We start from the raw sequence: 25,068 nt of genomic DNA, 5'->3' as shown, positions 1-25,068 counted from the left end.
CAAATATAGGAAATCTCTACACTCTACAAAACAGACAGATTCTGAAATACTGTCTATAGGCACAAAATTGCAGTATACTTTCACTATGCTAGTAGAGTGATTACCAGTTTGTTGACTGCTGAACTGCAGTGAATGGTGTATATTTGGTGATTGCTGACCTGAGGTGAATGGTGTGTGTTTGGTGATTGCTGAATTGCGGTGAATGGTGTGTGTTTGCAGAGGTGCGCTGTCCAAAGCTGGTTATGCCATCTAACGGGGGTTACAAGTGTTCAGATGGCTCGTACTTTAACTCCCGCTGTCAGTTCTTCTGCTCGCCCGGGTACACACTTCAGGGAGATCGCAGTGCCACATGTCAGAGCAGCAGGACATGGAGTGGGGGCCGGAGCGTGTGTCTGGGTGAGTGAAATAATTACGAAGTGCAGAAACCCAAACAAAGTACACACAGCTTTAGGTTATTGTCGACTCATGGAAGAGATAAAGCAGGGATGTAAAATTCAATTCAGGTAATAGGACACATTATACTTGGTCATTTCATTTACATTACAGGCATTTAGTTGACGCTTTTATCCAAAGTGACTTGCAATTATGACTGAGTACAACTTGAGCAGTTGAGGGTTAAGGGCCTTGCTCAGGGGCCCAATAGTGGCAACTTGGCAGCACTGGAGCTTGAACCAGCAGCCTTCTGATTACAAGTCAAGTACCTTAACCACTGAGCTATTTCATGCGTCTTGAGTATACATCTTATATTTAGATAGAGCTTATCCACATAAAAATACACCTAACACACATTTACACCAAAACCCCATCCAACACACTACATCACAAAGCACATGGTCCATGAAGACGAGGAGACTAATTATTGAGCACGCACACGGTTGTTCTCTGTACAATAAGTGCTCATTAGCCATTTGGACTGACAGTGTTGTGCAGAATAAACTACAAACAATCTACAAACCTACAATTGATATTTGAAGTATATATTTGATTGGCATATTATATGCCACAGCAATCGGATTTTAGTTCTACAGTTCATTACCAAAAAAGAAAAGCTAAAAATAATTTTGAACACAGTGAACATATTGTCAGTTGCCTATTACCTGGCCCAGGGTTTATTAGCCACTAATATTATAAAAGATACTGTTCTTTTTGGACGGTAATGTAAATGTTTCAGTTACTGTCAACAAGATCATTTAAATTCGAAAAAAAAAAATTGTGATTAATTTGGTGAGCTGAAATTGAAGTATAATAGGGCGGGTCCTGGCCCACGTGCTGTATATTTGATATGTGTGAATAAGGATGTGTCACAGCAAAAGAATTCAGGAGGTGTTCATTCTTGCAGATGTCGATCCTCCCACCATTAAGTGTCCGACTGTGAAAGAGCGAACAGCAGAGCCAGGAAAGCTGAGTGCCAAGGTGATATGGGACACACCAGAGGGCAAAGATACAGCAGATGGCATACTCACAGAGTCAGTGTATCTTTTTGTCACACATACTAAACAAACCTGACCTGATCCCCACTGATGTTTTAGTTGCTTTTTACTTACTTACTTTTTTCTTTTTTTTTTTTACTAAAGATGAAGCAGGAGACAAGAACATTTAGCCTGCAAAGTAAGCTGAAATGGTACAGCCCAGACTCAATAATGGGTAGAACATATCATATTTAAGCACAGTTAGGAGAGAAAAGGGAGTTCTACCTATAGGTTGAATGTTGTGTAATGTCTGTCTGGCTTTAAAGCCTTATAATATTATTTCTAGGTTCGTTGTTTCTGCATTGCACTTTGGTACCTGCCTTGTACCCTGTGCTGTTGGAATAAAATCCAGGTATGGAGCATACCTGGAGGAATATGAGCAGTTTGTTTGTGGTAAACTCAACTCTTCATGCCAGTTGAATGTCATGCACCCTCAAAAAAAGTGACAGCAGTATGATGGTGCTGTGAGCTGTGGCTCTTTGTTCTGCAGATCAGAGCACACGTTCCCCAACTGGTGTGGTCACTGAGTGAGGTCCTGGATGATAGAAGTAGGATAGTGCTCTGGGCTGGTCAGGAGTGTATCTATGTACAAAGGAAACTCCCTTGCTGTGTGCGGGTGGATGGATGGATAGACGGACGGACGGACACCCATTATGATTCCCTAGGTGTGGGGTAAGGGTGTGACCTTGGTTCAGGGTTGGGTGTACGCTGGACTGGTCTGGTGCTCAGAGCACATGTTTGCTGTCTAGGTTCAAGGCCAGGCATGGTCACTCCTGTCTGCCTTTTCTACAAGGACCATGGGAGTAAAGCATATCACACTCAACTATATACTGACCTTGGCTGACCTTGTCCCAAGTAAGCTGTACTACATCCTCAGTCACTTTAAACTAGATCTAAAATGTGCCAGGGGAGGAAATTACTGCAGTGGGGAGATACAACTATATTCAATATAGTATATTCAATAGTGAGAACTGAATGCATTGCAAAACCCTATGGACTTAGCTGTTCTTTGTGCTCATAACATTCTTTAAGCAATAACAAACACATCTTCCAAATCTGATTTTAGAATGTGGCTCACATGTTTGTGTGCACATATGTGTAAGAATAAGGATAGCTAAGAAGGAATTGATGGGATAGTAAAATGTTATTGGTACATAGCAAATGTGTATTTTGTTGTGGCTGTTGTTTTGTGTGTGTATTTGTGTGTGTTTTCTTTCTGACCAATGACTAAATGTCCTATTTGGATAATAAAGGTAAACTAGATTTATTATTTTATTGTTGGTTAATTTTTAAGCAACTCTTTCATCCTCAGTTAATTAAATGTCCTATGTAACCATCAGTACATTTGTTCTGAACAGTGTAATTCTGAAGGGGAAGCCTCCAGGTACACACTTTCCAGAGGGAAACCACAAACAGGCCTACAGCGTCTTCGACCGGGCTGGAAACAAAGCCACCTGTAGATTCAATGTCCGAGTCAGAGGTGAGTTGTACGTACACAGTCGCTCTGTTTTGCTTTCTGTATGGACAGTCTAAGCTAGGTGGGTCATGGCCTACAGCATGGATGCCCATCCAACAAGTTTAAATCAAAACTTGTTTAATACTAATTCCAGTTAATCCAGACTTTCCATATATAACATAAATATTATTGCCCATAGTGTTGGAACTAAACTTTGCAGGGCAGTAGATTGCTGATTCCTTCGGTTTTTGCAAAGACATTGAATTAACTGAGATAATTCCTTTAAAAGTCTATAATGCTCTTTCACTTGAGTGAAACTGTGTTGTGTGAAAAGAGGAATTTTTATAGATTTCAGGCCATTTGATCACATTAGATTAAATAAACTTTAGCATTGCTTGAAATGATCACAATGTTACATATATTGAAACACAAGACAATGGAGTATAATCAGTCAGTTTTAATTTAAACAGCTTCTTATTGGTGCTGGTCAGCTAAACCATGTGGTCTTCAAAAAACATTTATATACATGTCTGAATAATTATTATTGACCAAGTGAGCTTGTGTGTGTGTGTGTTACAGTGCGCCGCTGCACTCCCCTCTCAGTGCCTGATAACGGCTGGATGAAGTGTGACAGTGCAGGAGATAACTATGGAGCAACATGTGAATTCCGTTGCCTGGGAGGTTATGAGCTGAGGGGAAGTGCTGCCCGAGTTTGCCAGTTTAACATGGAATGGTCCGGCCTTGAGACCAGCTGTGCATGTACGTAAGCGCTAGCCTACTGCTAACCTGCCTCAGTCAACCAAGCCTGAAACACTCTCTGCCTAAACTCTCGACATAACCCTCCACAGATTGTTATACTTATAATTGCTTTCTGAATTTTCAATAATGAAATTGAACAATTTAAAACTGAAAACATAATCTAGAGGGAAAAGAATGAACAAAAAGAATACTGGATAACTTAAGTAAAGGGACCAGACTGAATACTTGCAAATCATTTTAATCTTTGGCAACTTCTAATTCAAAAGCCCAGATTTCTGAAGGATTTTGTTTACATTTGGTATCAGCCTTTCAGCAAATTCCCATATCTTCCTGTCCATAATCAGTTTCTCAAAAGTCAGATCAGGCTGCTGTGGTTTTGCGGTGTGTAAGACGATAGCCAAATTATTAGGCACATGGAGTGTTCTACCACTGCTTTTGACCACATGGTGAACAGACGTCTGCACCACTTTCCTCGGGTTGACAATCATCTTGCTGGGGTTGTTGACAAACCAGCGTATGGGCTCTCTGTGGATGTGCCTCAAGATGTTGATGCCAGGCACGTGCCTCCACTGAGGAAGGTCAAACCTGGCACTTCCATTCGCCACATTTTTGGAGAAGACATGGGTTTGGAAGATGAAAGTCGCCACATCCGGTTGTTGACCCTGAAGCTCTTCCATGAGTTGACGCAGTGACGCATGTTGGTATGGCATGATGATCTCGTCAGCGTCATTTAGCAGCACATACCGGGACCTTTGCCTGTTCCTATGGATGCAGTCGTTTAATGTGGCTTGCTGTCCATAGTAATGTACCTCCCCTGAGTGCAGCTCGTAGTTCCAGCCCTTAGAGGGTTCCAGGAAGTGATGGATGGGCCAAGGGATAATTTCTAGCGTGCCTTCTTCCTTGTAGCTCTGCAAAACTTTCTCAAGTTCGGGGCCAGAGTGGGTTTTGTAGATGACTACTCTCTCAACCCCAAGAAGCTTATATGTTTCTATTGTCTGCACTAACTGAAGAACATTATTATACCCTCCAAACAAGCAAGAAATACACAGTGTGAAGTCCACATCAAATTTCCTGTTGTGTATCATATATTTGTGTATTGGCAAATACATGTGACTCTGAGTATCAAGAAGGTTCTCTGGTCTTGATATGGTTACATGTGTGGCATTGCACGTTGATTCTACACTACAGAAAGCGTCAGTGGTTACAAAAGGGAACCCGAAGTGATCACTGTGCTTGTCCAATAATACAGCCGATATTTCGAGGCCGTGTTTGTCACAACAAATTATGCAAGTAAATGACTCAAAATGAGTCCTGTTCATTATTGTAAGGATGTTTATCTGCCCATCTGCCTCATACGTTAGGAAAGCAGACACCATTAAATATCTAGTGCCTTTAATGGGTGTTATGCTGTTGTTTGATCTAGATTTTGGGCATGGTAGAGTGGAAAATGTGTACGGCTTTTGAATGGCTGCCCTTGGCTTTGGCGAGATCACTGTTTGACTGGAAAACAGATTGTATATTGGAGAAAACAAGATTCCCAGACATGTGAACATGATGAAAGCTGTGGCAAGGTGACATTTCCTCATAGTCCAAATACATCTGTCCATGTTATCACCAAAACCCTACAAAAGACCCATATAAAAAATAATTACAACATTTTTCTTTTACTTTGGATCTGAACTTAGATAGGATAGGAGTGTAAAAAGAATTTTCTAAATGGACAAAAACATCTCAGCTCTCATCAAAATCTCAATATTAGATAAAATCAAATAATCACACACACACACACACACACACACACACACACACACACACACACACACACACACACACACACACACACACACACACGCACACACACACATACTGCCTGGCCAAAAAAAAGGTCTCACACAATATTTCGTTGGACCACCTTTAGCTTTGATTATGGCACGCATTTGCTGTGGTATTGTTTCCACAAGCTTCTGCAATGTCGCAACATTTATTTCTGTCCAGAGTTGCATTAATTTTCCCCCCAAGATCTTATACTGATGATGGGAGATTTGGACCACTGCGCAAAGTCTTCTCCAGCACATGCCAAAGATTCTCAATGGGGTTCAGGTCTGGACTCTGTGGTGCCCAATCCATGTGTGAAAATTATGTCTCATGCTCCCTGAACCACTCTTTCACAATTTGAGCCTGACGAATCCTGGCATTGTCATCTTGGAATATGCCCGTGCCATCAGGGAAGAAAGAAAATCCATTGATGGAATAACCTGGTCATTCAGTATATTCAGGTAGTCAGCTGACCTCATTCTTTGGGCACATAACATTGCTGAACCTAGACCTGACCAACTGCAGCAACCCCAGATCATAGCACTGCCCCCACAGGCTTGTACGGTAGGCACTAGGCATGATGGATGCATCACTTCAGCCGCCTCTCTTCTTACCCTGATGCGCCCATCACTCTAGAACAGGGTAAATCTGGACTCATCAGACCACATGACCTTCTTCCATTGCTCCAGAGTCCAATCTTTATGCTCCCTAGCAAATTGAAGCCGTTTTTGCCGGTTAGCCTCACTGACAAGTGGTTTTCTTATGCCTACACAGCTGTTTAGTCCCAATCCCTTGAGTTCCCTTCACATTGCGTGTGTGGGAATGCTCTTACTTTCACTATTAAACATATCCCTGAGTTCTACTGTTTTTCTATGATTTGATTTCACCATACATTTAAGTGATCACCATATCCCGATCATTCAAAAAATTTTCCCACCACATTCCTTCCCCGAAGATGATGTTTCCCCAGCATCCTTCCACTTTTTAATAATATGTTGGACAGTTCTTAACCCGAATTTAGAAGTTTTGAGCAATCTCCTTAAATGTTTTCTCTACTTGATGCATGCCAATAATGTGACCCTTCTGAAACAGATTAGCATCTTTTCCATGACCACAGGATGCCTTTCGACATGATTGTTTAACAAATGAGAAGCTACTCGCTGCATCAGTTAGGATTAAAAAACTTTTTTAGAAACAAACACCCATGCAGTAATTATCCAATGGGAGGCTCTTACCTATTTGCGTAGTTAAATCCAGGAGATAATAATAATAATAATAATATATATACATATATATATATATATATATATATATATATATATATATATATGTTCCCTAAAGAACATGAAGGAAATCAAAGAGTTGTACTTGCATAGAAATAAATGCGTGACTGGTTTTCTTCTTCATTCAGCATCAGGTCGTCATGGCCCTAAGTCCTGAAGGTCTGTTTTAAAAGTGATTATAGAGAAATCGCCATGTGTTAAATGAAAGGCTGTGGGTGGAATTGTTTTAAAGTTTACTGTTTCCTGTTCTTGAAAAAAATTGAAATCTAAAACACTTGTAATATATTTTACAAAAACTTGATCTGTGAGTAAATGGAACAGCTGGGATATGAAGTTTCATTTATTACAAAGTCAGTCTAAAGTCTTTCTCTTGTGCATTGGATTCAAACAAGATTAAAAGATGGAGGCTGGTGACAAACTCTAACTTGAAAAACTGCCATGTGAAACCACTATGTAAAACATCTTGCTATACTTTAGGCTAGTGTCAATGAAACATACTGAAATTGAAATTTAGGTTTTGCTGTACCCTCCCCCAAAATAGCTCAATTGACAGTAATGTACAGTATATAAATAGCTGGATTAAATACAAGGCTAAGTCCAGCAATAACAGAGTCCTGGTCCTGGAGCTCTGCCACTCTGGATAGTTTATACCAACAGATTTGCTGAGTTCACATGCCCCTGAAAGCTTGTATTAGCAAGACCAAGCATGCTAGATTTAGGTTGTACATAAAGAGCAGGATGGTACATCTGCAGGAGCGTGATTAGACACCCCTGCATCAAATTGATTTTGTGGCAGTGAATCCTTGGCTGAATGCTATTGGGCAGTTTATTTTAACACCAAGCTAACAACTCTATTTATTCATATTTTATGGCTACCCCCAAGAAAAGTACAGACATTTGAAATTCATAAAATACAATTAATACTTGTATGTAACTCATTCAGTGAATATTTGAAATGTGCCTCCGAGTTTTATTAGAGCTTTGGATCTCTTTAACAGAGATCCAAAGCCCATTTTCAAAAGTAGCGATTTTTCAAAATCTTACTAAAGTAACCTAATCCTAATAAGCTCTTAGCTAACTGCACCACCATTCATGAATTACACCTCCCTGTTTATGTCACTAGTGTTGCTGATTTATCACCACATTATTCAATCCTAACAAAATCTTGCGACTTTCCTTAGCTCATTTAAATTCCTCAACTATGTTTATCAATTATAGCTCCAGTATTCCTCTCCCATACCATGCTATACTACTTAAACAACATGGAACCCCTAGCCATTTCCTTACAGAGTTATTCAAAATCCTCTCCAGCCTCTCCTCTTCTGTAATTGGGACCTTATACACTGTCAGTGGCCACCTGAAACGAGGCAATAAGCCAAACTGGAGACACCACAATTTCAATTTGCCAGTGAAGATATGATTTTTCAAGACCCTTAATAGCCTTTATTAATTTTGTCTTTAGCTTGAGCTGCTGTCATGCATTTGATCACTTCATCAAAGTGTCTTGTAGTGATAACAGCCAAGTTTGTCTGCCTCCAGATCTGGGAGTTTCAGCATTGGGTGCCCCTCCTCTCTTAGGCTGAGCCAATTGCATCATCGCTGCTGCTGTGTCCTGGTTTCAGTGGGTTGTGTTCTGGCATAACACCAGTAGAAACAGCTGGCCTTTGTAATGAGAGGTAACATCTTTGTTAAGGAAAATGGTCATATCACATGCATCCCTCTTGGGCTGGGGTGCGATCCATGAAAACAGAGCAGTGAATGGGGTGTGGAGCTTATGCCTACAATGTGCCCACATAAATCATCTGGAACTCCTAGTGGTTGTCTTGGCACTGAAACGTTTTCTTCCTTTTCTGGAAGCCATTACATTCTTGTCCAAAGGGGCATTACCACATTAAGACTTGCAGTCTCAGAAGCTACAAATGATGACATGGAACATGAAGAATGGTGACTGCACAAGGAAGTGGTGAAACAGGTCTGCGACCACTTTGCGAAAGCAAATGCATATGTATTTACTGAGAATACTCAGTGGCCCTTGTTATTTTCTCTAAACTGGCCATTGGCTTTGATTTCCTTAACTCTGGCCAGGTTGTGAGAAGAAGGGCCATCACTTATTCTGATAGCCCTGAATTGATCAGAATAGCACTAAATAGTTGAGGTAATCCAGCTGCTGTGGCCCCTCCCTCTGTGCAGAGATCTCCTTTCACAGGTGCAAGAGAAAATTTTAATCCCAGATAATGTAACACCAACTTTTTCAAAGTGCCAGAGGCTCAGCTCCTCAAGCCCTTTATGAACATAAGTTACGTCTTCCTGTGCAGCAACAATGAGGCTCCTCTTCCTGTAGAGAAACAGCCAGACTTTCATCTCATTAATAGAAACACATTGGGCCATCATTCACTCATTGTCTTCTTGACTGTGGGGCTTGAGAAGCAGGTGTCAATGCAAACGTGAATCGTGTTTATTGGACATAATTCCAGAACATTTATCAAGACAGACAGTTAGAAAACAAAAACATAGAAGACAAAAACATGATTCAGAAAGTCACTAGGGAAATTTTAAGGAAAATGCCTGACAACAAGAGACAGGAAAACATTGGGAATAAATACACAGGTTAATCAGGAGAAAACTCAGTTCAGGAAAATCAGGGAAGGAAAGAACAGAGCCCATGATAGGGAGGAGACAGAACCATAACAAAACAAAAACAAAAATATATGACATGGGCACAATGAGAGCCATGACAACAGAGGGGTGAAATAGTAACGCATGACTTGGGATTGTATTCTCAAATCTTTGTAGTGATTCATGGGGGGCTCTGTATGAAGCACATGATAAGAATTGAAAAATGTGTGGAATTTCATACCTTCATGGCATTGAGAAATGAATAACATTGTGCGATAGCCAATCACACTGCTACAAAGCTTTTAAAAGGCCTTTGTATCATTTCTTGCTTGTGTTGGGATCAAGACAAGTAAAATTTCTACTTCACCCTTCAAAACACTCTTTTGTTGCTTTGGGGTTTGTCATGATCTTGATGCTTAGTAAAGCATTGTGCAGTGAGTCTCAATAACATAGGACAGGACACCCAAGACCCAAGTTTCTGTTTGTTTGTATTTATTACAGCTATGAGTATTAATGTTGGAGTGCGATCAGCAGCTGAATTACTGGACCAGTTCTATGAGAAACGTCGCCTCCTTATAATCTCTGCCCCAACAGCTGCCAACCATTACTATAGATTCCAAGTATCTAATTTACAGGTAACATTTCTTCTCACACACCCTGATCAAGTAGATCCAAGCAAGCTTTAAAAGTGGTCACTTTATGAAGTACTCCTACTCTATAGTTATACCAAGCAGATAACCCTAGACTGTACAGCCAGTAGTAAAATGTAATCCCTCTCTGCCAGAGACTGGTAATGTGACATCAGGTGACTGACTGTACCAGAGTCTTGCACCCTGTGTATGCTGGTTTAACCTTTATTGGCCTCTTTAAATGAATTACCTATTTTGACCATAGAGCAGTTCATAGACAAGTTGCATATATACACATTTATACTCTAAATGCACTAATGCATAGTGTTTATGCAAACACCTATGAATAAACTGACATATAAATAGACATAAAACACCAAAACATAAACTGCCCTGTTTTTCAAATGAGGGAATTCTTGAAATAGGCCACTGGAACCATGGAACAGCATGTTCTAAAATCTGATTAATTAATTAATGTGTAAATGTATGTGACATTGCAGCATGCTCAGTGTGGTTTGGATTTAAGACACGTGACTGTGATTGAGCTAGTGGGAATGTATCCAGCTCAGCTAGGCCGCATTCGACACCGCCTCATCCCTCCTGGACTGGCCCTACAACTCAGGTATACCCCAACAACCTAAATTAACATTCCTAAACAACACTCTAAGAAAATACCAGTGAAAATATTGAAGCTCATGAACAGAAACGTCATCAGGCTGCAAGCTATTCAAGTAGCAAGCAACAGCAGAAAACAAGAAACCCTGATACTTTCTTCACAAACCTTCTTCAATTTGTCAATAACTGAAGTAACCGTAACTTCAAGTGTAAGTGGTCACGTGGCCTGTCACATTGGCACACTCAGGCTTTCCAAACATCTTTGTCTTAGCAAAGAGTCATACCCACCAGCATGAACCCATGAACACTTATTGTTAATGAATGTGTACCGAATAGGCACTATAACACTGATTTCTGCTGTGTTGGTGTGTTGGGCAGACTGCTGCTGCAGTTGTCTCAGAATTCCTTTAACTTGGTGCTGCTGGATAAGCAAGGAGTGGACAAGCAGCGCTACACCTACCCCATCACTGCTGCAGAGCTCTTCAGCACTATTGATACCTTCCCCCTGCGTACTGAAGAAGCCATCCTGCAGAAAGAGGCAGGTCACAGCTGCTAGACACACACACACACACACACACACACAACTGACCAACCAAAAAAATGTATGCAATCTTTCACCCATTTTGTACTGGGTTTAAAGTTACCCAGGCTTAAGGGGGAGGCAGGACAGAGCTGCTACACATGCAAGCATGAGTGATTTTCTTTGATACCTGTATGTCATTTTTTTAAGATGCTCTGCAACATTTTATGTATTGTCTATATTTATGTCAGTCTATGTCAGAATGGAGAGTGGGACCTCTTTCTGCCAGTTCAATCAAATCTTAATTTGTTTATCGAAGTCCTTTTTTGTTTCGAGAAATAAATATGCTTAACTTGGTGAGTCTAAACTGCCTCTGATTTTAGTCAATCATTGCACTACATTCAAACATTTTAATATAAATAACTGATGCTGAAATTTTAGTCACATACACCGAATTTCATCAGTTAATGTTTAACTGAACCTTAGAATGGGCAAGCATGGCTTGAGAGCTGGTGTTAGTTGGTGTAAGCATGGCTTGAGAGTTGGTGCTCTGCCAATAGAGGCAGAGCAGTCGTTTGCAGATAATTCTATTTAAATAGTAAAACAGTATCTGCCAAAACCTGTTGCTTAACTGGTAAAAAGCACAACTTCAGTTAAAAATATCATATCCTCACACTGGCAGAGTTAAGCAAGAGCCCAGTGCTGGAACAGGAAAGGGCCTTCTTAAAAGTATGACCACAATGGAAGCATATAATTGTTTTAATTGTCTTTGTATGCTGTGGCATTAACAAGACTCTTTACTGTAAATAAGACATCTAGCCCATTCTGTGAAAAGCATTCCAAAACAGCCCTCTTTCATCACACTTGACTGTATGTACTTTGCATTCCAGTAGGCAGAGTTCTTGACTTTATAAGGGCGTGGATGAAACACCTAAACGCAATAATTACAAGGTGCAGCCACATTATTTGACCATAATGTAGCTCTTGGTACTGGGTGAGATTCTGTGTGTTTGCACTCACTTTATATTACTGTTATTAAGAAATACTGTGAACTTTATTTAAAGAAATCTCTTGTATCATGCATAACAACTCTTTACGGTCGGTGATTATAGTTTTGTTTCTAATATTCTATACATTCAGGTGACCTGTACTTAAGTACACAAAGAACCTATTAAAAAAAAAAAAAAAAAAAGATAAAATCAAACTACAAATTCATAGAACCCAGGGTCCCCTGTGTATGATCGTCATGCATATTAAAAGGGGCTGAGTCACTACATCAGTGCTTTGGACCAACAATAAATTATTTCACTGATGATATTAGAACAGGTTTCAGAGTTTTTGTATATAGCTCACAGATCAAAACAGCGTTTCAATAGTAAAAGTAATACATCAGTAGTATTATCATATTTTATTGCCTTTCCACTTAAAGTCACATTTGCTTTCTGTGTTGCACACTGTTGGATCCTTTTGTTGAAACCTAAAAAGGCTCAAATGTCATATTGAGGTCACATTTTGAGGTCAAAGAGTGGAGTTCCATGGTCCTTCCCTTCTTCCAACTGAGGTTTTTATTTTTCCTCCTCAAATCAGTCACTTTACTATACTCCGTTATTCATGGAGGATAATTATGGATCCTCGAATGTTGCTTCTTTCTCTATTCCTCCCTTTATGAGAGGTCTTGTTTATCGCCAGTGTACCAAATGGGGACTGAAAGCACAGTACAGAATAAAACATGTGGTTGAGTACAATAAAACCCACCCCCACATGTCTTGGTGAAAGAGAAAACTCCTTAGTAATCCTCATTCAGTAAACTAATAAACTACTCCTCAGCATATGGCCCATTGGAAAACATCTCTCCTTGTCCCATGATGCCATCATCACAGGTTCTTTTTGTTGATCTTATTGTAATATATGTTGATGGCATATGTTGGACAAACTAGGAAGCTCTTCTCAGATAAGAGAATTATCACTTTCATTTCTCATTAAAAACAGAGCTGTTGTTCAGTTCTGTGGGAGATACTAATGGCAAACTCAGCAGCTCTTCTGCATTTTCATGCAATCTGAATGTACTAAAGTCACTGAATAATAAACTTCGTGATTTTAGAAGAGAGTGCTTTAGTTTTTCATTTATTCTTTTTTCCTCTCTGGTTCTGTTTCTGCCTGGTTTCTGCTATTATTTCTCCTTTCCCTATCACTGAACTTCGTCTATTTCAAAGCCAAACCAGATACAATGCACTTCCTTCTCTTTAAAGAACAGAATAATAAACAAATTGCTGTTGGGCATGGATCCATTGCACTGATCAGTGCCAAGACACCGTTTTGCCTTGTTTAAATTCTCATACTAGAAGGCAGATACCCCCAACACTGGATTATCAAAATGAGAGCAGTGCAAGTCATCACACATCTGCAAGTGCATGTTTGCATTTGAACATAATAGGTTTAATTGTTAATGTGAAGAAAATTCTACAGTTAAACTCTATAGCGTCGTTTAACCTGCTCTCAAACTAACGTGGCTCTGTTATTAAGTGAGCTGCTCAAACTAACCTGGCTGTTATCATGAGGTAATAAAGAGTGTTTACAGGAAAAAAATAGGTTTAAACATTTAATTAGAAAAAGTATCATAGAGATTCTGTATCCTAATAAAATGATCTGTGTACAGATGCAAAGGATTCTGGGTAGGCTTCAACACACCTCTGTGTAAGGAACATCATCTTTCCACCAGGTACAGGATGGTACAGGAAAACAACCATATGCAAGATGAAGTCATGTTTGATTTTTTTTTTGTTTTTTTTTTGTTTTTTTTGTTTGTTTGTTTTAAAAAAGAGAAGTCTTCTCTTGGACTGTAATGGTGCCAAGATCCAACTGGTAGAGGTACTGAATATCTAGAGGGTTTTTCTGTCACCAAGCAATGTTCTGCATGCACATAAGCCAAAGATGGATGATCTTCCTTTCTTCTCTCATGTCAAAGGAGACATAAGAAAATCAAAGCAACAGTGGAGAATCATGCATACTTTAGATTGGAAAAACAGAGACGACAGTAGAATTGAGGATTACTGTTTGCAGTGCGCACAGATGCTGCAGATTACAGATTGTGAACCACTGATCAATTTTGCCCTGTTCTCTCTGGATTTACCATTTAGCAGTGCTGCTGTTGAACAGTCTGTTTCCCAAATGACCAGCAGCTGTCTGCAAAATACAATGATGATCCAAGTTCTAAGACTGTAAATAGTTCTTAATCCAAACTGAAATCAAAATGAAGCAGCACAGCAAGGCAGTAAAACAAAAAAAAAAATGTTTGGAAAGGAGTAGTCCCAAAATCACAGTAGAAGAAAAGATGACAGAAACTAGCAAACAGTCAAAATTTTATGTATACTTGAAGTCAAGTGTCAACAGAAAGCAAATGGGAGGAACTGAAGAAATATGGAGAGTACAGGAGAAAATCAGTAAAGAATAAGTACAAATTCAGTCTTTTTGTGTAGGGTTACTATATGGTTACTATTAAATGTTCTTGACGGGGATCTGAAATTAACAATATGATACAATAACAATACTACTAATAATACCATAGTAAACAAAATTCTTCACAAAAAAAGTAAGGCTAACAAGATTTAAGAGTAGTACATTGGGAGTTATTTTGCCATTTATTGCCTGTTTTCTTCAAACGTCTGACACCTTAGAGTTTGGGCTAGTTTCAGATTCTGAAATGCGGGTTTTAGACAGACTTTGGACTGGATTTTTTTTTTTTTTTTTTTTTTATTGCTGTACCTGGCAACCATGTATGAACATGTCTCATGTTTTGACAAAAGATCCTCTAATGTCTTTGACCAGTAGAAATAATAATAGCTCAGACTGTGAACAAATTTCTTTTAGCCTACTACTCGCGTTACTTAATTTTGTCTAATCTGTAGCTAATCTGTTCACTCACAAATTATCAGAGCTGACTAGAATCACATGGCGACCAGATGAGCAAGTATAGCAGACATTGAGGTATGTTTCAGTAAACTATTTGGAGACAGCCTGAGAGCGAAGAAGACGCCCGAGCGACGTTCGACGAGTTCTGTAAGCGGCAGGATATCAAATCGTGACATGGAATATAAACTACGCGCTTTTAGTAAAAGGTAACATAGCATTGATTAAAACTTGTAAATTGTGGTGACTTTATTTACCAAGTTACCTAGGTGTAGCAAATTAACGTTAACTCTCTAAGGATTAATGTATCAAAATTCAAATGCTCACTGAAGATTAGCTTGTATAGCGAACTATCTCTACTGCTTGGATTAAATGAGCTAGAGTGAATAGCATGCGTTCTTCCGGATCACCACTCTCTGTGCTTTATGCGTAGCAGTTTACATGTTTACTTTTTGACGCGTTTTTCTCTCTTTCTGTTTATTTGCTTTACAAGACACGCCAATTAAGAATGTGGAATTTCTGCATGTTCTGCTGATGGGTAGATCCTCACAAATCCCACATTTAATAAAACATTTTAAATATCCAGAAGGGGATACCCAAAACAATGTTGATCCGAACCCGCTGATCATTATAAAGAACATTCGAAGGTTGTAAAAACATTATATATTTTACCTTGTGTCTTTTTCCAGGACCTTGGCGAGCACCTATTGCTGTTTTCCCTTTCCTCCTGGACTGAAACCAGTTGATGGGATCAGGATGCAAATTATACAGCGACAAAGGCGGAATCGGAAAGGTATAGCAGTACAGCGCAGGCTCGTGCTTCAGTGAACCTAAATCTTACAGTATCTTTAGCTTGAGCTGTCATGCATTTGATCACTTCATCAAAGTGTCTTGTAGTGATTCGCCCATGTCTCTGTTCAAACCACAAATCACAATTAGGCTGGCCGATTTAAAATTCTTGGAGGTACTTGCAATTTAACACACTTAAAGATGAAGGAAGGTTTTACATTAAATCATCAAGGTCCTGTTCAAGTGCCATTTCTGAGTGAGGTTTTCATGTTTCAGGTGTTGGCATATTTATGGCACTACCTTGTGTTCTTGTATCTATAGCTGGCATTCTATGATCATCTGTAGTTTTAAGTGACAGGTGTGTACAAGTGTTAGTTCCTCTTTATGAGGAAAGACCCTTCAAGTAAAGCACTTCTTCAGTTGGTATACTCTGTCTGTAACGGTGAGCGGTAAGGAGGCGGACCCATGTGTGGAGAAGAGCGAGATTTATTAATGGGAAATCCAGATTCAGTCGTTATGACGGTCCAGGGTTATTTAGCCAACACGTAGAGTTCTAGGATACATGATGAACTAAACCAAAGCACACGAAGGCAAACAGGGGAAGCAAGCTATAACAGACTATGAAATAACACACGGAGGTAAGGAAAAACAGACGGGCTTTTCAAACACACCCAAACACACATCCGTTCATTCATTGAGTGAACAGCCAAGACAAAAGCAACACGACAGGTTTTAAATACATGAAAACATGGAAACGGGGAGGGACCAACTCTGACACCGTCCTTGTCTGTTTGTGTATTCTGTTCACTTTCTGATGAATTATCTGTATCACAGTTGTAAAAATGGCACCATCAGAATTCTTTAGGAACATAAATGCACTACATTTATTATTGTTTGTCTCAATGAAACGGTCCATAAAATGAATAAAAAATAATACGTTTATGTGAGGACTGTGAATAATGGAACAGTCCACTGAATGCATGTAATTTTTGCATTTGTGCTTAAATAATTTACATTCAAAGGCTGATGTATGCCTTCAATTAACAAATGCATTATCTTTTGTCTTAAATCTCATAGTGGCACATAGACCTTGTCCTGGCACTATACATTGCACATTCCTTCCCTCTCACTACATGCCTGTCTTTATTATTTGCTTTGTGCCCGACAAAGTTTTTTTTGTTAATGCAATGCGCAGACAAGTTTGAACAAAGCTACTGTAAAGATACAAAATAGCAGTCAGATGCGGGTGTTATGCAGCGCGAGCGACGTTACGCAAGCGGCAGGATATCAAATCGTGACATGGGATATAACCTACGCCTTTTTAGTAAAAAGTGACATAACGTTGATTAAAACTTGTAAATTGTGGTGACTTTATTTACGAAGCTACCTAGATTGAGCAAATTAACGTTACCGCTCTCTAAGAATTCATGTATCAAAACACATGCTCACTGAAGATTAGCTTGTATAGCGAACTATCTCTACTGCTTTGAATAAATGAGCTAGAGTGAATAGCATGCGTTCTTCCGATCACCACTCTCTGTGCTTTATGAGTAGCAGTTTACATGTTTAGTTTTTGACCCGTTTTTCTCTCTGTTTATTTGGTTTACAAGACACGCCATTTAAGAATGTGGAATTTCTGCATGTTTTGCTGATGGGTAGATCCTCACATTAAATCCCACACTTAATAAAACATTTTAAATATCCAGAAGGGGATACCCAAAACAACATTGATCCGAACCCGCTGATCATTATAAAGAACATTCGAAGGTTGTAAAAACATTATATATTTTACCTTGTGTCTTTTTCCAGGACCTTGGCGAGCACCTATTGCTGTTTTCCCTTTCCTCCTGGACTGAAACCAGTTGATGGGATCAGGATGCAAATTATACAGCGACAAAGGCAGAGACGGACAGGTATAGCAGTACAGCGCAGGCTCGTGCTTCAGTGAACCTAAGTCTTACAGTATCTTGCTTGTTTAACGTAATGTCTTCGTTGTCATCTATGTCCTCATTCTAACGACTTTGAACTATTCTTTTTTTTTGGACTAAAAAAACCTCTGTTGCCCTTAATGAACATTCTCTTGCGGGATGTGTCTCTGACACATGCACACCCCGGGACAAGACTAGGACCTCTAGAAAGTTGAGCTAGACATTAATTGCTTTTTTTTTTTTTTCATTTTTTATTTGTTTTTCTCTTTAAATTGTGATTATTGTGGTGACCATTGTCGGCGAGAGAAGGATGGGGGCTCCCCCTTTGAGTCTTGGTTCCTTTCAAAATTTCTTCCTCATGCTCTAGAGAATTTTTTCTTGCCACTGTTGTCCTTGGCTTGCTCACTGGGGGCTTAGACTTGGACATTTGTAAAGTTGCTTTGTGACATCTGTTGTAAAAAGTACTATATAAATACGATTTGATCTGATAACTCTGTGAATTAAATCTAATCTGACTTTAATTAAGAAGTCATACATTTGAACTAATAAAATTACTCAGCCTTCAGCACACATGGAATAATATTGTTCAACTACCCACCCAGGTACAACCCCTGAGTGATATCAAACCAATATCAAAAAGGCACAAGACTAACTATACCACCACAGCCACACCAAAGACTATTAAAATTAAATCAACTCTGTATTGATTTCAAAATGTATCTCTACAAATCCTACATTGTCTCACTGCTCATGAGTGAGCACCAGTGCTAGATAACATTAGATAATATATGACATTTTATATTGCTAATGAAATACTAAGCCAACACTGGAAATGAAATGGCAGACCATCAACAAGCATTAGATGATTAAACTAACATAAGGCAAAAGTTACAAACTAGCTGATGATAGCATTCATCCATATGCAGCTGACACTATCAAATTCAGAAAATTAAAACAATAAAGTGCATTAAACAAGCTAGATAGTTAGCTTCTTATATTATACAGTGCATTCTCTGACTTGTGCACCTGCAACTTTAATGAAGACTTAACCAATGAAGGGAGTGAGGCAGGCAGCTGGGATAAGAAATGGTCTGTGGTTAGGGATGTCTGAAATCGTATTACAAAATTCTTCCAGGCATGAATATGGGAAAGGTATTGTAATATTTACAAGTACAGGTAAGAAGGATATATGTATATAATTCAAGCCACGGCTAGGATATTACCCGTGTTCACAGCTACGTATTTCAGATTTCCATAAAGTGAGTCTCACTGTCATGGTTAGTCCTTCCCAGCTTCTATGTTCCATGTCTTGTGTATTTTAGTTCCTTTCCATAGTTTCATTTTCTCTGCCCCTCCTTTGATTTTCCACACCTGTCCCTTGTTTCTAGTCTTGTTAAGTTCATGTATTTAAACCCTGTCATGGTTTGTCTTGGTTGTTTATTGTTTACTTCATTTTTACTTCTATTTTTTTAATTTATGTGTTGAGTGTGCTTGTTAGGCTCATTGTGTTTGGTTGTATTGAATGTTGGTTTGTACTCCGTGTATCTATCCTAGCCTTTGTGTTTCTTGGCCCGAGTTTTCCTAGCGTGTTTTCTTATAGCCTGATTCACTTGTTTGCCTTCGTGTGTTTTTGTTTTGTCATGTATTCTCATAATCTCTGTATTGGCTCTATGACCCTGGACTACTATAACCACTACGACTCTGGATTTGCCACTAATAAATCTCGCTCTTCTCTGCACATGCATCCGTCTCCTTACCGCTCACCATTACACTCACCCTCACACTTAACTCTTTTAAATCTTTTGCTTCTAACCAAAATTTACCAATAAAACAAAAGCAGCACTATAATGATTGCAGATAATAAATGTGAAAAGTGTGATGATTCTGTTGAAAAATAGAACTAAGCAGTACGGACATGAAGGGATACTTAGCTACCTTGGGGAGAACCTTTAAACATTACCATTGATTATAACACACTGATTGGGTTCTTTCCCCCTGTTACTAACAGAAATGCTACAATGAATTTACTATAAAATCGTTATAGTTTGTCTTTTTTTATAGTGTGTACCCTGGGATTCTGTGCATAACATTGGGGATAGTCATAAATATCTATCTGCAATGTAGTTGGTTTTTTTTAGTGATTGAAATATTTACAATTCTTTCTCAGTCTTTGACATTTCCAGTAAGCAGGAATGTCAGGGTAGTATCATGATTAACTGGAGATTATAAAATGTAGGATGATAAAAAAGATTCAACAATTTAAGGACTGCAGAGAGGCGGTGAAGAAAAACTCATCTACGTTCATACCTCAGCTCATACGAGTCTCTCCTTTCCAAGTTCTCACTAGAAGTAACATCTGCAAAGTCATTCTACTACAGAGGAAAATTTGAATCATCAGCATATGATCCACACAATTTCCGTAACATTTTTTTCTTTCCTCCCTTACTCCTGAGGATTCTATCACCTTCTTTGAGGAGAAAGTTGCAGCAATCCACCAGTACTTTTCATGTTCCCACTCTTCCAACCAATGCTCACACCCCTACATCTAACTCTCTGGCTTCTTTTTCTCCTCTCTCCACAAACAAAATCCTTCATCTCCTGACTTCAAGCAATCTGACTACAGGCCCGCTGGAGCCCGTCTGTTCCAGACAATCTTGAGAAATCTATTTCCTTTCATCGCTCTCATCTTCAACAACTCCTTATCCTCAGGACATGTACCAAATGCATTTAAGACTTCCATTGTGGTACCAATCTTAAAGAAGGCCACACTCGATAGCTACAACATTAGCAATTACTGACCAGTATCACTTCTCTTTTTCCTCTCAAAAGTTCTTGAACAAGCAGTTTACAATAAAAAAACAATCAATCTCTTTTCCTTCACCCAGAACCAGCTTCACAATCCCAATCGGTCTGGCTATAAACCGGCACATTCAAAAGAAACAGCTCTCATAGCAGTCACAGAAAAACTTCATACTGCCATACTGCCATTATCATCTGTTTTGATTCTTCTGGATCTTTTGGCAGCCTTTGACACAGTAAATCACAATATGCTCCTCTCCGTTTTGCCCAGTCTCAGTGTGACTGGTTCTGCATGGAAATGGTTTCAGACCTTTCTGGAGGGATGGTCCTATCAGGCAACATGGAGAGGATCCACGTCCAATCCATCTAGACTCTCCACCGGTGTCCTCCAGGACTCAATATTAGGCCCGCTTCTCTTCTTTTTGTATACTCGATCCATTGGTTATGTAATATCTTATGTTTCATATTTCTCATATTTCATTGCATGATGAAAGAACAGGTTTCAGAGTTTTTGTGTCACGCCTATGTCTGCAGACTGTAGACTATGGTATTCATCACGGATTCTTTTTATGTCACCATCACACACACCACTAAAAGGTGACCTCAGGATGACATCTGAGCCTTTTAATGCAACATCTTATTTAGCAATTGTGTAGTTTGTTGAACTGAAGGAGCTGCAATGCAGGATATGACTCAATGTTTTGCAAAGCAGTATGACTGTGTCATAAAGTCCACTTACAAATGCTCTCTCCTGCACTCTGTATCCTGCTTTTAGAGGTTGGAGGTGGCGAGTGAGAACATTGTTTTTCAGGATATGGAAAGAATAAAAAATGAGGATAGTTGGGTCCAGAGAGAGAAGGAAAGAACAAGAAACAGAGCACCAGAGAGCGAGCGGCATGATGGTGGAGGGGTCGTCCCTCAGCATATCCATTGGTAAATAAATAAATAAGCCCAACATGTGGTATGTCTGTTGTCCCTGCTGGAAGCAGGCCTGCTAACTACAAGGCTGTCCAGTATACTTTGCAAAAGGGTGAGAGGGAAGGAATATGGTGACCTCATTGATGAGTTTATGCAGGCTGCTACAGACAAGTGAGTGTTAAGGGTATTAAGTCTATCAAGTGTTAAAGCTGATAACTCTATTAATGTTTGACACTGGTCTGAATTGCAGGTATGATTCAGTTTGAAGACTTTGCCAACAACCAATGCTTTCCGAAAGTACTGAAACCATTATTGCACTTTCAATGATAATATACAAGGTAGATATGAGTGCCAGAGAAAACAGTACATAGAATCCAGAATTTGGTCCTGAGTTCAATCTCCTTTTCAGTGGTTAATTCGGAATTTGGCTGTAAATATATAAAATGTCTTACTTTTCAGGCACAGTATCAGTGTGATCATCAGAGTAGAGGTCACGTGAATTATGAAAAGGAAGAGTTTACCCATGATCACCCCCAAATAAAGACCTTGGAGGAGGTGATGCAGACCACCAAACTAACAGCTCTCATTGGTCATTTACAGGAGTACAGCAATTAGTTGTAGTTACCAAAACATAAGAAATGTATCATATATTGTATTTATTGGTTTCTTTGTGTGCAGGCAAGGCAGCCATTGGTTGGGTGTTTACAGAAAAGATCCTGAAAGACATGGCCTCCTTCAATGAGAGGCCCATCATCTTTGCCCTCAGCAATCCCACCAGCACAGGGGAGCAGAGCTACATGGTGACGCAAGGAACGTGACACCAGCCAGCTCTCGCGCTCCCTTTAAGAGTCTGCACTCTTCCTCGTGGCTCAGTATTAAGAACACGACTGTTTAGAATCTGCTATGCAACTGTCTGAAACTGTGTTTGTGTGTGTGCATGTCTCTCTCTCTCTCTCTCTCTCTCTCTCTCTCTCTCTCTCTCTCTCTCTCTCTCTCTCTCTCTCTCTCTCTCTCTCTCTCTCTCTCTCTCTCTCTCAGGGTCATGGTATATTTGCCAGTGGAAGCCCCTTCAAGAAGGTGACACTCGCGGATGGCTGTACCTTCCACCCAGGCCAAGGCAACAATGCCTGCGTGATCCTAGGGGTGGCACTCGGGATCATCACCTGTGGGGTGCGCCACATATCCGATAACATTTTCCTCACAGCACAGGTAAGCATTCATGTTCACACACTCTGATCACACTGATAACACCGCAGAGAACATTAGAATGATAAATGTACCATACCTGCTCTAGTTTCAGTTCCTAGAACTCTCTGTAATCTGTCCCATTTTTACAGAGGTGGTAAGCCTGTGTCTCACAAATGTTCTGATGTGTATATCAGGCAGTAGCTGACATGGTCACAGAGGAGCACCTAGCTGAGGGAAGACTGTATCCTCCTCTTGGCTCAATCAGAGAAGTGTCCTTTAAAATTGCCATGAAGGTTAGTGACTAATTCCCTGTGATGTCCTGTTTAAACAAGGCCAGCAGTTGAGTATATTGTATAGTGCTGTTGAGCAGTGTGTACATATGTGCACGTATGTGTGCATGTACACCTTCATCTTAGTGCCCATAAAGATGGTGAAATTATAGGGAGCTATATTAAGGCACTGGTCTCGATTGTAAACTAGGTTGAGGAGTGTCAGGCCAGACAGTGGATCGGACTATTTAGGCTTCTATGTATAACCTGATATCCAAGTTTAGTCAACCTCTCTCCTTCCATTGTCTAAACGGTTCAGGTTCTCATTTCTCTGACTTCCTGCGAATGACTTTGTCTTCATCTCTTCTTCTCTCAGATCGTGGACTACGCCTACGAACACGGCATTGCTGCTTGGTATCCAGAGCCCAAGGATAAAGAAGCCTTTGTGTTGTCTCATGTCTACAATTCAGACTATGACTCCTTCACACTGGACTCTTATACATGGCCCAAGGAAGCCATGAAGGTCCAGGATGTACAGCTGCTCTTACACCCCCCACCCCCACCCCTGGTCTCCTCCTCCCTGAGAGAGATCCACAAAACGCCACCTTGTCTTGCCCATCTGCTCCTCATCTGACATGCTAGTCATTTCAGTCTTTTTGCCTTTGCATTCAGTGTTCAACCAAATCCCCATGGCTAGATTTTTGGTAAGTTAAAAGTAGACGTGCCTGCTCTTAAGACATTGCCTCTGCCCACAGATGCCAAAGACTGCAGTTCATCTGATTGGCCACATGGCTGTGCTGCAGACACAGGTGTTGAAGGTTCACTGGAATGATGGCTGTCGCTACAGGTTAAAAAAACTACCGCAGTCCACTGATGTCTAGCCAACTGCTAAATTATTCAAGTGTAGCTTTTATGAATAGATTGTATGTCACTCCAGGATTTGCTTTACACTTATGAGTGCGCTCCAAGCCAAAATATCTGGTTTTAAACTCTCTTTTGATTCCAGTCCGTGTTTTGTCTAGTACTGATGCATGCGGCAATCGTGCAGCTATCAATTTAGTGAGAGGTTCTTTTTATACCATAGCTGTCAGTAGGATCTGAAGAACTGACTGCAACATATTGGATGTTTCTCTAGTTTTATTTATAAGATGGCATCATTCTTGAATAAGCAGGTTGCCTCTGTTTTATTTATTTATTTATTTATTTATTTTTATTTATTTTTTGCTGTTTTTAAGACTCCTGTGTTGTCTCGTACGGATTTTGCCAAAGGACATTGTGTCAAACGCATCAAAAGCAGACAATACTGTGCTAACTACAAAGCATGACTACCTGTCTGGGCCACCCTCTTTTTCAGTGGTAGCTAGCAAATTGTTCAGTGCTTAGTGTCTGAAGAATTGTTGCTATCGTCATTCATAAATTGATTGAGCACTGTAAACAAAGTCTATTTTCACATGTTCAGCGAAGGGGAACTTTTAAATAAACAATTTAAAAGCAAATCCATTCCATGTATGTGTGTGATTTAGATTATTGGAGAAAAGGAGGAATACGGTAAGAACCAACACTTAAGAAACTGCTCTGTAGTCTACCAGTTATACTGAGCACCTTCTCAGCATTTACCTTTTAAACATTCTAACTTTCCAGTCCACTTCAGTAGAGTACTTCATGAAGTCTTGCTCGTCCACGTATCTGCATCTGGGCTTCAACACTTGTGCCTCCAATGGGCCTCGAGAGCTGTTGTGATGAGACATGATTTAGTCCCCTTAAGAACCTTTAAGGTGTCTAATCCCTGTGGAATTAAGTGACTTCAGGGCATGTGGTTCAGCTGTCTAGTCCTGTGTAAAAACGGAAGGGCGTGCCACATTCAAAATCTACAGACATGGAAGCTGACCAGCTACATTCACTGAATTAGCCTCTATACAGTGTAATTCTGGCTGTAACGCTAAGTAGCACTCACCTGTGGGCAGGCTGAAGCTGGCAGAGGCTGTGTGTAAAACTCTGGGCCTGCCAACCAGGTGGGTGCTGGCTGCAGTGCGACTCAGCTCATACAGGTAAAGGGGCAGTCTGGGCACGTGCGGGCGATGTTACAGCTCTGTCATTAAAGATGTAGGA

General features: G+C 39.9%; 2 protein-coding genes and 1 long non-coding RNA gene across 18 annotated transcripts in view; 2 read left to right on the top strand and 1 right to left on the bottom strand.

Annotated features, from left to right (window-relative positions):
* The window catches only part of LOC113590770 (sushi-repeat containing protein X-linked), a 26,416-nt gene extending 3,739 nt beyond the window's left edge, over nt 1–22,677 (top strand). For 3 of the 16 annotated variants that reach the window (XR_014125408.1, XR_014125405.1, XR_014125409.1), the window contains 12 exons: nt 220–396; nt 1,340–1,466; nt 2,828–2,949; nt 3,505–3,684; nt 9,900–10,033; nt 10,528–10,649; nt 11,021–11,180; nt 15,758–15,861; nt 17,667–17,770; nt 21,753–21,840; nt 21,962–22,057; nt 22,181–22,509. Coding sequence is in view for 3 of the 16 variants with exons in the window: in XM_035522926.2 (XP_035378819.2) it covers nt 220–396; nt 1,340–1,466; nt 2,828–2,949; nt 3,505–3,684; nt 9,900–10,033; nt 10,528–10,649; nt 11,021–11,180; nt 15,758–15,814 (1,079 nt within the window). In the remaining 13 variants the exon portion in view is untranslated. The other 13 variants (XR_014125407.1, XR_014125417.1, XR_014125410.1 and 10 more) reach the window with 13 other exon arrangements.
* LOC113590768 (uncharacterized) lies at nt 3,907–9,893 on the bottom strand. The gene is made up of 2 exons (XR_014125418.1): nt 6,872–9,893; nt 3,907–5,306 (listed from the first exon to the last, which is right to left on the bottom strand). It is a non-coding gene; the product is annotated as an uncharacterized LOC113590768 (long non-coding RNA).
* Nucleotides 21,484–25,068, top strand: LOC113590769 (NADP-dependent malic enzyme, mitochondrial-like). The gene is made up of 7 exons (XM_081720371.1): nt 21,484–21,517; nt 21,753–21,799; nt 21,962–22,091; nt 22,181–22,302; nt 22,541–22,711; nt 22,885–22,983; nt 23,336–25,068. The coding sequence occupies exons 1-7, from the start codon at nt 21,484–21,486 to the stop codon at nt 23,591–23,593; spliced, it is 861 nt and encodes a 286-aa protein (XP_081576497.1). The 3' UTR covers nt 23,594–25,068.

This window comes from Electrophorus electricus, chromosome 9 (assembly GCF_041902795.1).
Source record: "Electrophorus electricus isolate QZ-2024a chromosome 9, ASM4190279v1, whole genome shotgun sequence".
Taxonomy (NCBI): domain Eukaryota; kingdom Metazoa; phylum Chordata; class Actinopteri; order Gymnotiformes; family Gymnotidae; genus Electrophorus; species Electrophorus electricus.
This window is presented reverse-complemented; position numbering and strand designations above follow the sequence as displayed.